Source organism: Pyrgilauda ruficollis, unplaced genomic scaffold (genome assembly GCF_017590135.1).
Source record: "Pyrgilauda ruficollis isolate IOZ18807 unplaced genomic scaffold, ASM1759013v1 scaffold39, whole genome shotgun sequence".
NCBI classification, from domain to species: domain Eukaryota; kingdom Metazoa; phylum Chordata; class Aves; order Passeriformes; family Passeridae; genus Pyrgilauda; species Pyrgilauda ruficollis.
The window spans coordinates 1,499,921-1,514,024 of NW_024525378.1; the positions used below are offsets into that span (position 1 = coordinate 1,499,921).

Below are 14,104 nucleotides of genomic sequence, written 5' to 3' on the forward strand. Positions count from 1 at the left end.
AGTAACAATATCTGCTTTTTTATCTTGAGAAAATGATTTGGAAAGGAAGCCTCAGGCTTACATTGTACTCAAGATACACTAGAAATCTTAACTTTTATTGAATGCAGGACTCACAATTCCAGGATTGTTCCAGGGGCAGTTAAAAAACAGTCTGATGCTGAATTTTAATGGACTCATTTAGTAACTTTGAGAATGACACTTCTCCTTGATCACCCCTTCTGGCATCAAATCTGGTAGGTGCATGCTCAAGGGAAGGAAATCCTAGCAAATCCACAAATAAGTATTCCCCATGCAGTGGAATGCCTTCCAACACAGATCCCACAGCTGGCAAAAAGGAAGAGGCTCGATCTGTTTTCAAGATGTCAAAGACAATGGAGTTGTTCCCAGCTGTTGTACACAATATCGTCTGTGAAGCTGGGAAATTATTTAAACTCATCTTTATGGTTTTGGTCACTATTGTTTAATATTTATTTTTGCAGTGCTCTGATCCCTCAGATGAAACCTTGGCACAGCCATCAGAAGTGTCCCAGAGCTGGAATCTGAGTTCCAAGTTTTGAATGCTCTCAATCCAAGATGGAGGCAAAGGATGCTGTGGATAGTTTGTCACTATGGTGCTTAAGAGATTTCAGGTTGCTTAACTTAGAGAAGTCCCTGAGGACATCTTGGAGCAGCCTTCTTGCACCTAAAGTGGATGGAAACTACAGAAAATAGGGGAAGGACTATTTATCAAGGAGTGTAGTGATAGGAGGAGGGGGCATGGCTTAAAACTGAAAGAGAGAAGGTTTAGGTTAGGCATTAGGAAGAAATTCTGTACTGTGATGGTGCTGAGGCACTGAAACGGGTGTCCCAGAGAAGCTGAGAATGCTGCATTCCTGGAAGTATTCAAATCCAGGTTGGATGGGGCCTGAGCAACCTGGTCTAGTGGAAGGTGTCCTTGCTGATGGCAGAGGCTTGAAAGTAGATAATTTCTAAGGTTCTTTCCAACCCAAGCCATTCTATGAGTCTGTGATTTTATTATGAATTCTGGTCTAGGAGAAACTGATCCCAGGAAATGAATATAATAATACCCCTCTGCGTAAGAGTTATCTTATAAAGAAACTGTAACTGGTAAAGTTTTTCCTGAGACATTCAGGTGCTGTAGCAGTAGAAGTTACGAAAAAAAAATCCCAAAACCAACCAACCAACCAACCAACCAACCAAAACAACAAAACCCTCCCAAAACGAAAAAAAAAAAAAAAAACCCACAAAAAAAACAAAAAAAACCCCCCAAAAAACCCCCAAAAAAAAAAAACCCAAAAAAAAAAAAAACAAAAAAAAAACCCCAAAAAAACAAAAACCCAAAACAACAAACAAAACCCTCCCAAAACGGAAAAAAAAAAAAATAACCACAAAAAAACAGCTATGGAAAAAGATAATTCTGTGCTGCACAGAAAAGACTACTGTACACCAAATTAAGCCTAGGGCCATGATATAGCTAATGAGGAGACATTAAAATACTGAATAGCTGTCTCATTTACCAGGCACTTCTCATCCAGGTTGCTACTGGAGGCATACAACCTAAAGTAAAAATAGCAAACAGTAACTTGTATATGAGGCAGTTTCATATACTTCCTAAGCATGTGTACAATGAAGACACATAAAGATAGGCTAAGTTCAACAACTTGCAAGAACAAGGCACCCAACCTTTGAGTACTGGCTTGCTCATTTAACAACTTTTGAACTTTCTTCTGTTGAACTTGACTGCATATAATTAAACTGTAAACCTAACATGTGACTGCTGCTTTTCCTCGTGCCTTGTAGAATGACTCCTTTCTATTAACACATATTCCTGTAAATCAAGAAAATGTCACCCAATGAAAGAAAACATTAAACTTTGATTTAACATATTTGCAGTGTTATTATATTTTCATCTCAATGTTTAGACATAGCTAGATAAGTATATTAAACACTAAATACAACTTTTTGCTTAGTGTTGTCTTTTCTCCATCTCTCTCATAAAATTGTAGGCATAACTGAGTTGGGTAGGGAAAGCATGCAGGGCACCAAGCCACCTCTGTCTGCGAAACCTCACTTGTAAACATGAATTTACCATCAAAATTACTATTACTGTACAAAATCACTATACAAAATTACTGTGTTGCTACTAAATTACTATTGGCACATAAGGTTTTCCAATGCCTAACTAACTAGAAAAATTATTTCCAGCTCAATAAAGCTTTTGTTCAAGTAGTATCTCCCTTATCAGAGCTTGTTGATGTACCTCCCCATTGGCAGAACCAAACGGGGTCACATAAAAGATATGAACAAAACTATGGAGTGACTTTTGAAGTCTGATTAGGCACCATAATAACCATTTCTGACATTCAATGAACTGAGTTCTTCCTGTGTCTCAAGAGTTACACCAAAAGGAGAAAAAAAAGGAAGATTATTTTTACATATATTTCTGAAAAATAAAGAAGTTTTTTCTGGGAATATGAAGGAAAACAAGGACAGATGTGATGACCCACTCTAAGGAGAAGGAAGCACGAACTTCTCTGGGTCTCTAAGGAGATTTTAATTTCACAAGGACATCAGCTATGAATGAAGACTGGCAGCTGGCAACAAGTCTAGAGTACGTCCTTTTCTATCCTTGCAACACCATTGACCATCACTATTACTTCCTTATAAAGTATGTGTTCCTAAAAGGCATACTGGTTCCAGGGTAATTATCTGATATTCTTAACTTCTCATACAATATCCTCCAGATATTTCAGTTTTCAAGAGAAGATCCTGTAACATTAAAATTCACAAAAAAATTTCTTGGGCTCGACCAAAGGCTCAGAGTCTCATTTGGATGAGGCCTTGGGCAGACAGCGTACTTATGACAAGAAACTAGGCCCATCTGCATTGAACTGTCCTGACATAAATCCACCTTCCTGTGCTTCTTTAGCCATGGCACCATGGTGCTGCTACAGCATTCCTCATGGCACTATTAAGTCCATATTCTGTGTTGAACTATCCCAGTTCTCTCAGTGTTGGACTCTGCTAGGGTGGCACAGGGGTCACAGTGACAGACCTTTTTTTGGGGAAAAGAGGCAATCACTTTCAATACTTAGCACTAGCAGCCCTCCATAATGTGGTATCTCAAATTGGCTGGGAAAACACCCTGAGGTGTGCAAGGACCAGCCCCACAAAACCCTGCAGCATGGGGCCACAATGCCCTTGCACACTCAGGCAGGACACAACCCCTAATCTCTCCAATACAAGCAGCACCCCAGTAAAACTGTTTACAGTTCAGCAAAAGCAGCAGGTTATCTATCAGTCGGGTTAATTTTTTGTGTCACAGAGCAGTCTCTCACCCAATCCATCTTGAAAAAGCCTACAGTTATGCCTACAATCACAGCCAGAGCCAGCTTTGTTCCCACAGCAACAGACGCAACTCCTATAACATGACCCAGCTTTTTGGCAGTGCCCGACCTCCTTCTGCCAGAGCCCTGACTCCAGCCCTGGCAAGGCCTGCTGAGAAGGGGTTGCTGTGCAACCTGACTGCTGTGCAGCCATCCTTGGCAGCTCCAGACAGCACTCCTCAGTCAAGGCATGCTTTGATGACTGGATCCATGCATTTTTCTGCAAGGAGTCATTTGTTCCCCTAGCAGCTAACATTTTTGGCTGTATCTAGTGTGTGATCAGGCACAGCTTCCTTCCTCTCATATCCACTGGAAAACAACTGTGCCTATCTGCAGTGGTTTTGTGTCAGGTTACAGCGCTGCCGACAGCCAGGATTCAAGAACACACCAGGAGATAAAGGCCCGGCAGGAAAGGTTTAGGCCCAAAATGTTCCATGTGCTATGCAGAGTGCTTCCTCTGGATGCCTGCTTGCTTTTCACTGCTTTCTCTTCCTGCCCCCACCTCCTGCACAAGCCCATAAAGCCAGCTTCTCCCTCCAGCCCAGACTTTCCAGCTTCTCAGTTCAGTTTCAATTACTTCAGGATATCTTAGGTGTGATTTGGGTATAGGAGGCACATCTCTCTTTCTCTCCTTTTCCACGCTTGCACAGCTGAGCTCTCCATTTATACTTCAACCTGGCTTCTGCTCCATGGCCTTCTTTGTGTGTGTGGCAGTGCGTTTGGAGGCAGAGTGGATGTCTTGAAGGTCCTGCTGAGGCTCCTACTCAGCCTGTGGGGCAGCTGTTTTCACCTGTGGCTGCTGGGAACCAACAAAGTCCTTGAGCCTGTGAAGCCAAGTGGCTGATACGATTTGAGCACATCTGTGCAGTGTAATACCCTGCATTGTGACCCCGTTTCTCAAGGCCAGCGACCATGCAAGTAAAACCAGAATACCACTGCAGTATTTTTTTTTTCTTGATTTGATTTCAATTTCTTGTGCAGGAAGAGAAATAAATATATCAAAGAATGAAAAAATAAAAATGTAACAGATGGAATTCACTAATTGCTTTGTTCTCATCTTTTTTTTTCCCCTGAAAAGCAGAGGTATTCAGACATATTCAGATCAAGCCGGTTGAGCCTGCCCATTGCTCAGTTGCCAATTCTCGTGCTTTCCACAACAGTAAGTTTGGGGACGTCACACACGGTAATATTAAACACATCCCGATGTCAGAGACTTAATTTGAGCACGATTCTCTATCAGGAGGTGGTACCACTTTTTTCACAGGTGATGGAAGCAGCCCAGGAATGGGCATCAGCGACACCATCTCTGATACTCAGCTCTCTCGCAGCTCAGGTGGAATCCACTTGGTGAAGGGTCCAGAGGGTAATTCCTACGGGAAGTGGCTGAGGGGCTGGGGTTGTTTCGCTTTAGAAAAGGAGGCTCAGGGATGACCTTATCGATCCCTGTAACTGCGTGAAGAGAGATTATGGCCAGGTGGGGGGCGCTTTATTCTCCCAGACACCCAGCGACAGGATGGGAGGACACAGCCCTAAGCTGCACCGGGGCACACCTCGGCTGGGCATTAGGAGGAATTTCTTCACAGGAGCCAGCAAGCAGAAAAGTTTTAAACTTTTGAAACCCTTGAGGTCTCGGCAAAAGCTGCAAGAGAGGCAAAAACCCCCACCGAACACCTCAAAGAAAGCGGCCCCCGCCCCCTCCCCGGCGGCTCCCTCAGGCCCCGCCCCCCTCAGGCCCCGCCCCGCGCAGGGTCGTTGCCACGGGAGCCGCGCGGGGTCGCGCACGCGGCGGCGGCCGCCAACATGGCGGCGTCCGTGTCGCTCTGTCACATCGCCTGCTGCGCCAACCGGGCGGGCGGCGGCGCCGTGGCCTGGGGCCGCGGTGGCCTCTTCGCCTTCGGCAGCTGCCACGATGTCATCCTCTACGACCCGGCGGTGAGTTGATGCGCTCTGGGATGGGGCCGGGACCGGGACCAGGACCAGGACCGGGTGCAGCCCCTGACGCTCGGTGCTGTCTGTCTGTCCCGCAGGTGAGGCGGGCAGTCGCCGCCCTCCGCGGCCACGCCGGCAGGGTGAACTGCGTGCGCTGGGTCCGCCGGCGGGACCGCGGTGAGTAGCGCGGCGGTGGCGCCGGGGCCGGGGCCGGTTCCCCTCGGGGCGCGGGCGCTGCTGCCCTGGCGGGGCAGAGCAGGCGGGGGAGGCTCGGCAGCAGCGGGGCTGCGCTGTACACTCAAGGAAATAGGGACCTGCGAGCCTTGCAGTGCATCCTTTCGCCCTAAGCTTAGTTTCCCAGGCGGGATTTTCACACAGTCAATTAGTTTAGAAAATATCTTGAAGATCATTGAGCTCAACCTGTGGCCCAACAGCCACCGTGTCAACTAGACCATGGCACTAAGTGCTACTCCGTCTTTCCTTAAATACCTGCAGGGACAGTGACTCCACCACCTCCCTGGGCAGCCCATTCCAATGTCTAAGCACCCTTGATGTGAAGAAATTTTCCCTGATGTCCGGCCTAAGCCTCCCCTGGTGCAGCTTAAGACTATGTTCTCTCATCCTGTCACTTGCTAGCTGGAAGAGGAGACCGACTCCCACCTGGCTATTCCCTCCTTTCAGATGGTTGTAGGGAATGATAAGGTCTGCCCTGAGCCTCCTCTTCTCCAGGCTAAAAATGCCCAGCTCCCTCGGCCGCTCATAAGATGCGTGCTCCAGAGCCTTATCAGCTCTATTGCCCATCTCTGGACCTGCTCCAGCACATTAGTGCCCTTCCTGAATTGAGAGGCTCAGAACTGGACACAGTACTCCAGGTGTGGTCTCATGTTAACAGACAGGTCTGCAGGAATGCGAGCTGCCAAACCCCGGTGAGCTGCATGGTGAGGGGATCTCTGCGCCTGGCCCCACAGCCGGGGCAGCCCAGGAGAATGTTTGCCTGGGGCTGTGGCAGCTCACAGGTCCATGGCTTGCATGCTATTTGTTCTTCTGCCAATCTCTTCAGTAAGGTTTGGAGTTTTGCATGTTCTGACTTTGTAAACTGATTTGCAATGCCTTTTCAGCAATCTCTGAGTATGAAGCTCTGAAGTTGCATAGAGGTTATGTGCTCGAGAAGAAGACTCTTTAGATAGATAGCAATGTTTGAGACATTATGATGCTTTTGCTGGATAGTAATTCCAGGATTTAACATTGTTTAGTGCAGGCTTTTCATAGGCATGTATTGTTGCCCTTAGGCATGTATGGAAACTCACTGAAGAAGATAAATGTGATTGTTGATTAGACTGTTAATGTAATGTGCTGCTTCCTTTTTTTGAGAAGTACTGAGGTGCAAACATTAGTTTTTAATAGTGATATAAACTGCCGTTCTTTCAACGGGTTGCACTGAAACATATTCTTCTTAAAAATGATTAAAAGAAGCTATTTTCAGGGAACTTGGGAATTAAATTTTCTTGTGAAGCTTTGAATTCTAATTAAATTCTCTTGCTTTATTTTCCTATCTTCCAAAAAGACCAAACAAAACCCCAAAAATTTACACTGTTGGACTTGAGAGTCTTCTGGAAAGGTATTTTTACCACTTTCACACAGAACTTTAAATAGTCCTGTCAATTTTCTCTTTGTATTTTCTTAGGGAATATCTTTGCTCTTAACCTGTTCTGCACAGTGCAGCTCCTATTAACCATACTTTATTTTGGTGGAAGCTTTAGTTACCAGTGATATTCCGTGAGTAGTAACCAGCAGAACTGCTTATGTTGCTGTTACAAAGTTAAGTATACACTGAACTGACCAAAGCATATTTTTTAGCTTCTGAAACAGAGTTAATTTCTGGTGGATCTGATAAACAACTTATTCTTTGGGAATGGAAAGATACAGTAACGTGGAATAATCAGGTAAGCAGGGATAACCTCTTTTCAAATCTCCCTCTGCGCTAGTTTCTCACATATCACGAATAATCTGTTGTGTTTGTATTTCTGGTTCATACTATTTGTTTCACTTTGACTGTTTTTGGTTTTTTTTTTAATTTGACCCAGTGTGTATATCCTTGAAATTGTTGGTACTCTGTCTTGCTATGTATTGCTATAAATGTTGTTTCCTCTTTTCTCTGGTTTATCTTTTTCAAATCAGCTTTGGTAAAGAAATTAACAAACCCATCAGTCATTGAGTGGATTTGCTTAGGTGTCTGAAAGACCCTGTTTGTCTGTTCATCAGCTTTCTGATCTCACATGGCAGTTTTCTTTAAACCACCTTAAAACCTTCAAACTGTGAAGCCCATTCTGAGCTGGCATTTTCTGTACCCTTCTTCTTTGTTTCTTTATATCCATTTCTAGTGATTTCTGGTCAATCTGTACAACAGTGTGGGGTTTGTATATAGATAGTCTTACCAGGATGATATATAAGTTGGAGTAGATGTTTAACAAAAATGAAAATAAAAAAATCTGTGCAACAATTGGCTTTTTTCAGAGAAATGGAGAAAAGTAAGGAGACATGCAAATTAATTATTTGTAATGTAAAATGTAAGGCAAGAGATTCCGTGTTGTGTGAAAGAGCCTTCTGAATGACCTGAAATTTTGATGAAAAAACAACTTTATTATCTAGCTTTTAATATCTTATTATTAAGCACTGGATTGTGAACGGTTGTGTAGGTAACCCATTTCATCATCTGCCTCAAATTATTAGGTTATTAGACTTGGCATTTTAAAATGCCTGAGAATGCATAGTAGGGGGAAATTAACCTTTGATGGGGGAAAGTTCTCAGAAATAAATTTTTTCTCATCCTGATCCATTGTAACTGTTCATGCATTTATTTAAGTTAACTTACAGACTTTTTAATAAACTTTTTCTGCTGATGTGGTGCACAGCCATATGGCAATAATTTCAAAAGAATGTGGCTAAATGTGCACATTTTAATGGGAGTTCTAGACTAGTGTAAATTCTTAAAAACAAAGTTCTGTATTCAACCAATCACAAATTCTCACTGAGGCCTACCAGGCTGTATTTTGGAGAGAGATGTCAAGTCTGTCTATGATAAAATCTGAATAAATGCTGGATGACTGCTGGTTGCAAAATTAAAAGCTTCTCACTTTGATCTTTGTGTTTATGAGGAACAGATTGCAAATTGAATCACCTGTATTCGTTGTCTAAATTTAGTGGTTTTGTTTTTCATTTTGGCATTTTGAAGGAGTGAAAAGCTGTTTTGGTTTGTGAGAACACTTTAAACATTGCTGCTAGAGCTGTTGTATCTGCTGCTTATTCCACTGTGTTCTCTGCTCTGTCTCCTTTACTAAGATTCTCCAAACTTTTGTGTGATGTTCCTTAGGGTGAGGGACAAGAGAAGGAGAAAAAGGAAGGAAAACTGCTCTTCCTAACTTCTATACTGTTTCTAACTTCCCTCAAGGAAGGGCGAGGTTATAGTATGATAAGGGTATAGTGTACACAGGAACATTAATTCTGTTCAGCTTTGAGCAAAATCTTACTAAGTTAAAATTCATTGCTGCTGTGTCCATTCTCTGGGTTTCCTGGAATATGCTCTAGCTTAAGCATACCTTGGCAGACATTCTCCCATTGCAGGTATAGAACTCATTTTCAGTGTTAAGTTTCTTTTCTTCCTAAAGTGGCTTTAAAAGCTCTCTCACATAAGTTTCTGGAATTTAAAATTTTGTAAAATTTTCTCATGTGTTCAGCTTGCGAAAAGCACTCCTCTCAAAGGCCACACGGAAGCTGTTTTTGCTGTGGATGCTGTCTACCAGTCAGATGAACCTGATTTAAATCTGCTAATAGCTTCTGCAGCCTCTGACTCTACTGTGAGAATCTGGTCTCGGCATGGTTCAGAAGGTAACATTTTTTTAATGTTAGGGATAACATACTGGCTAAATAAGAAACTTATCCGTTAGGTATTACATACTAACATCTTGTAATGCAACAACATTGATTTGTCTTCAGACTTTAGTACCTCAAAGCACTGTATTACTCTTGGAAAGCCTTGGGTCAGATTTGTTGCAGAATGATTTATCTTTATGTTTCATCAGGGATGGGTGGCCTGAATTTACTTTTTTTTAATAATATGTATTCAGATTATGGTTATCTGAACCATTGTTTTGCTCTGTAATGTGGAGGCAGACTAGCTGTATGCATGTGTGAAGTAGAATTACATAGTAAAATGATTAATGCTGGCATAAGAAAGGTGAGGTTTAACTAGTCACTTGTTTTTTCCTATTGGCTTGAGTCCAATGACGTTTGGGATAATGGGATCTTGACCTTCTGTTGAACTCTGCTCTTGCATGGAAATACAAGAAAACACATTCTAAAATACCTAAGAAATAAATTGGGTAGATATTTGAGATTTAAGGTGTTATTTGCTGGTTGAGTTATAGTGACTGCATTTCTTTAGCTACTGTCTTCCTTCTCTGGTGTATTTGAAGATTTTGTATTGCCTTGCCTACATGAAAAAGGTGGGAGTTGCGAATCTACAGTCCCATATTCTGGAAGGCATTTTCGGTGCTCCCAAAGAACCCCATGAAGTCTCATCTTTTCCATTTTGTCTTGCTGGTGTGGGTTACAGTGATAGAGGGACTAATTCTTCTGCTGTAGACAAGTTTTTTTCTGCTATCTTCCTATTTATTTACTAGTTTAACAATTACTAGTTTACTAGTTTAACAATTTCCAGGATCTCAGGGATGTTTGCAGGTTTTTCTCATCTCTCTAGCTGCTGTTGTAGAAAATGGATTCAGTTTTATCTTCCTGTGTTATGAATGCTGTTGCCACAGGACATACTTTGTAATATTTATTGCTTCTGGTGTGTTACCACAGTGAAGCTGTATAGATTAAACACTCAGTATTATTTTCTAACTCAACTAACTGGATGAATTTTTATGGCCACACAGAAGATGATGATATTGTTTAGGCTTCTGGAAAAATGTAGATTTTTTCAGCTTCTTAAAATAAAAATGGATGGGAAATTTAAACTATATAATATAGAAGAAAATGACAGTGTAATTGTAATAGTTACAGTGAATGAGATGAACACCGTCTGTTCCTGTTTTCCAGCTAAATGCATTGAAATTCTGCAGTTTGGAAATGGATTTGTTATGGATGTCTGCTTATCCTTCTTGCCTGGCAGCGATGGTAAGTAAAGCTGCACATCTTGAATATCAATGCAGGAAGAAAAATCTAAGAAATCCCCCAAACAGATTTTCATTTGACTGACTCCAGACCTGTGTGCCACAGTTTTTGTTTTCTATGAAATCTGCTTAAGCTGATTCTTGTATCTAAAGATTTTCTTTGAACTCTTCTCAGTAATTAAAAACAAAGGCTGATTACAATGTCTTCGAAATAGCATTCAGATGGAGTTGTTTAGTTGAACTCTTGAGATGGAAAGCTTTAAACCGGTGTAACAATGCTAGAAATGAATGGGATAGGATGATGCTGTTAGTTCCACCTGCTCCTTGCAGTGCTGCTGCACATGTTTGTTCTTGAATTGAAGGGCAAAATTCAGAAAAAATCTGAAGACCTGCATTGAAAACCATGGGTTCCCAAGCAGTATTTGTCATCTACTTGTTCAGTCTTTAATGTGAAAAAATTTCAGATGCTGAACTACTTTAACCCGACTGTTCAGTATGGTTTATATAGGTTTCTGCTAACAGAAATGTTAGGCTTTGTAGGCTGCCACAGACATATTCTTTTTCTGTGAATAGGTAGAAGCTTTCTTTAATAAAGCAGATGTATCCTCAAGCCAGATACATGCATGTGTTGAATTAAATTTGTGTTTAAGTATCATTAGTCTTTCACCTGGATGGAGGCCTGTGAGGCACTCCCAACTGAAAATGTGCTACATTTTCATAGTCTATGTGGAATTTTCAGCTCTTTGCTGCATGCATTCCATACTGATGTGTTGTTTTGATTGTATGCTTACAAGCATACTTTATTCTTTGGCTTTGATAATTCTGGGAGCAAAGAAAGCTCTATCAAGATGTGTTGTCCCATTTGGAAGTGCCAGTGTCTGTTTTCAGAGCATGTTTGATACCAAAAGCAGCATCTGCACCATTAAAGAACATTTACATCTCTCTCTCTTTTCCTGTTAATACACTAACATGTGCTTGTTGAGGTGAAGTTAAAAGGCTTGAGGGTGAATTAAAATCATTACTGCAAATGTGAATATTCTTTAGAAGTGAAGTGCCTATGGTGCCTATGAGTATGACATTCAGATTATAAAACAATATATTGTATCTTCATTTATGACACTGTACAGGGTAGAAATTCTCACTGTAACACTCTAGAGCAGTGCTTCTGTTTAATGTCAAAATTGTGTTGTATATAAGAGAAGTAACCATATATTCTGAAAGCACCATAACTTAAAATTGTCATAGTAGTTCTTAAAACTAAGTGTTTCTGAAACTCAAATTACATTAAATGTTTGAAGCTTCTTTGAATGGTAGAATAGCAAGGATTTGGTTTTTGAGAGTCCCCAAAACCAGTGTTGCTTAAAGTTACATTGAGAGCAGGACAGTCCCTTATGAACTCTTCCCATCCCAATTCAGATCAGTTATCAAAGCAGTACAGTGCTCATAAACTGAAAAAGAGTTCTTTATTTTTCTCAAGAACTGAAATTAGTTTCAATTTGCACAAAAATTTCATTTTGTGTGGAATTTAAACAACAATTCTAGACATTTGCTTTTTTTGTTCCAGTTCCAATACAGATGACCTCTGCTGCTAAAATGGCAAAGAAACAGTTTAGATTTTGAACTGTAAATGCATAGAAATGTTTCCTGTAGAAATCTGTAAAGGAGCTTTTTAATAAAGCATAGCCAGTGTTTTCTCCCTAAACCTGACATAGTAGTCCATATAGCTGAGGAGTATGTTAATTCTGAAATCTAAAAAAAGGAGCTTAAAATATATTATTAAAAATCACTGCTGATCATTTGTCAGAAACATTAATCTCTAATGGCAGTTTGGAATTTTAATGATCTTCAGGGAAAAATGATTATGATAAATTTAGGAGTTGCTCAGAAGTCTTTACGAAGGCTAAGTTGTCAGCTGCACAGAGATTCAGAGAAGCTATTCTCTTGAGAACAATCTGCATTTCTTAAGTCAGGAACTAAATACAGAATTACTTTTCTGAAAATAATAAACTGCATTTCCTGAAGCATTTACACTAACCTCTAATTTCAGCAAGAAAAGAAATTCGAGGCTTGCATTGAAATTGATGCATATGCAATGGATGCTTTAACTTTCAGATGTTCCTGATGCCTAGGATTTTAACTGATTGTCCTTGAAAATAAATTATTAAAAAAAATAAAATTGAACCATTTTGTCGAGAAGTCAAATAGGGAAATCTGATAGACTGCTCATAAAAACCTGTCCAGTCATTTGCAGCTGGAATGCAGCTTAAACACTTCTCTGGCAGCCTCTTTGTTAAGGAGTTTCTGTACATTTGCTGTTTAGCCTTGAAGAAGAGCTTTTTGCAGTTTTGGTTCCTTGTTTGCTTTTTTCCTTACAGTGCCTGCATAAACTCTGCTTCTAAAATGCTGGCAATAGGATTTATTTTTTACAAATATTCATCAGCTATTTGTCATATAATGTGATTCTTCCTATGACTTAGATAATTGTCATGATGTAGCGTGGCCTCTGACAGTAAATAATTGTCTCCTCAGAACTGAATTGCAGCAGGTGAAAAAAACAGAGCAAGTAAACTTGGAAAAGCTCTGCTTATCTGACTTACTTTTCTTATTTCCTGTGCAGGAATTTTATCTTAGTCAGATCCAAATTCTAATATCACAAAGCATTTATGGGAAAAACTATGTACTAGTCTGTTTTTGCCATATATATATATTTCTTGATAGAACTTTTTGAGTGAAAGTATTTGCATTTGTCTGCAACAGCAACTAAATCATAATTCTCTCTTTGGTTTTCTTAATTAAAGTTTCATTCTGTTGAATACATATGTAATTATAGTAATGGTTCACAAAATGTGTTTCTCAGGAAAGGATGATATTGTCTTCAAGTACATCCATTGATTGTGTTTTATGGAAGAAAACGTCGCTCCTGCCCAGTTTCTGTAGACCTCATGAGCAGGTCTCCATTCAAAGCAGCTCATCATCTTCAATCCAAAGCAGGTTTTTCTTAGACCTGTTAAAGAGAGGAAGAGATGGAGGTGAATTTTGGCTTAGAGGTTGGAGAGAGGAAGCAAATGATGGAGCTGTAAGAATATGGAATGTGACTGAGAAGCACAAGAACTAGGCACAGATTTGGTACAAGTAGAAGATTAGTATAGAGAATAAACATACCATGAATGTTCAAGTTGATTTTTGATCTATCCATAGTAAAGATGAAATTATCTATATGAAGGGATGTCATGGAGGCTTTTTTTTAAAAGTAGTTGATTTTAGTGAAATTTAGTATCTGGTTTTCTATCCAGACTTGAGAAGTGCAAATGTCTAGCCCTTAACTTGTAACTTATTTCTTCGTAGTTGTATACTAAATTTATTTGCTTTTACTGTTTGAGTCCCTAGCAGTAACTATGATGTAAAAATGAGTTACTCCTTATGACGTAAAAAAAAGAAGAGTAGAGTAAGCGTTAACTATTTTTCCTCATCCTCTTCTGTTGTAGAGAGGAACTAATACACTGCCTAACTTCTCTTTTTTTATCCCCCTCAGACATAACTTTCTCTGGTTTGATTCAATAGACTTACAGGGTTTGTGCACTTTTTAGGTTAGCCAGTGGAAGTCAACTACTACTCAAG

The 14,104-nt window shown here is 40.5% G+C and overlaps 1 protein-coding gene across 2 annotated transcripts in view; it reads left to right on the forward strand.

Annotated features, from left to right (window-relative positions):
* The first annotated feature begins 5,165 nt into the window (after positions 1–5,165).
* The window catches only part of ELP2 (elongator acetyltransferase complex subunit 2), a 38,529-nt gene continuing 29,590 nt past the window's right edge, over positions 5,166–14,104 (forward strand). For both annotated transcript variants that reach the window (XM_041476673.1, XM_041476674.1), the window contains exons 1-5: positions 5,166–5,318; positions 5,414–5,492; positions 7,173–7,258; positions 9,050–9,200; positions 10,413–10,490. In XM_041476673.1, the coding sequence (XP_041332607.1) occupies positions 5,187–5,318; positions 5,414–5,492; positions 7,173–7,258; positions 9,050–9,200; positions 10,413–10,490 (526 nt within the window). In that variant the 5' untranslated portion in view covers positions 5,166–5,186. The remainder of the gene's footprint in view (positions 5,319–5,413; positions 5,493–7,172; positions 7,259–9,049; positions 9,201–10,412; positions 10,491–14,104) is intronic.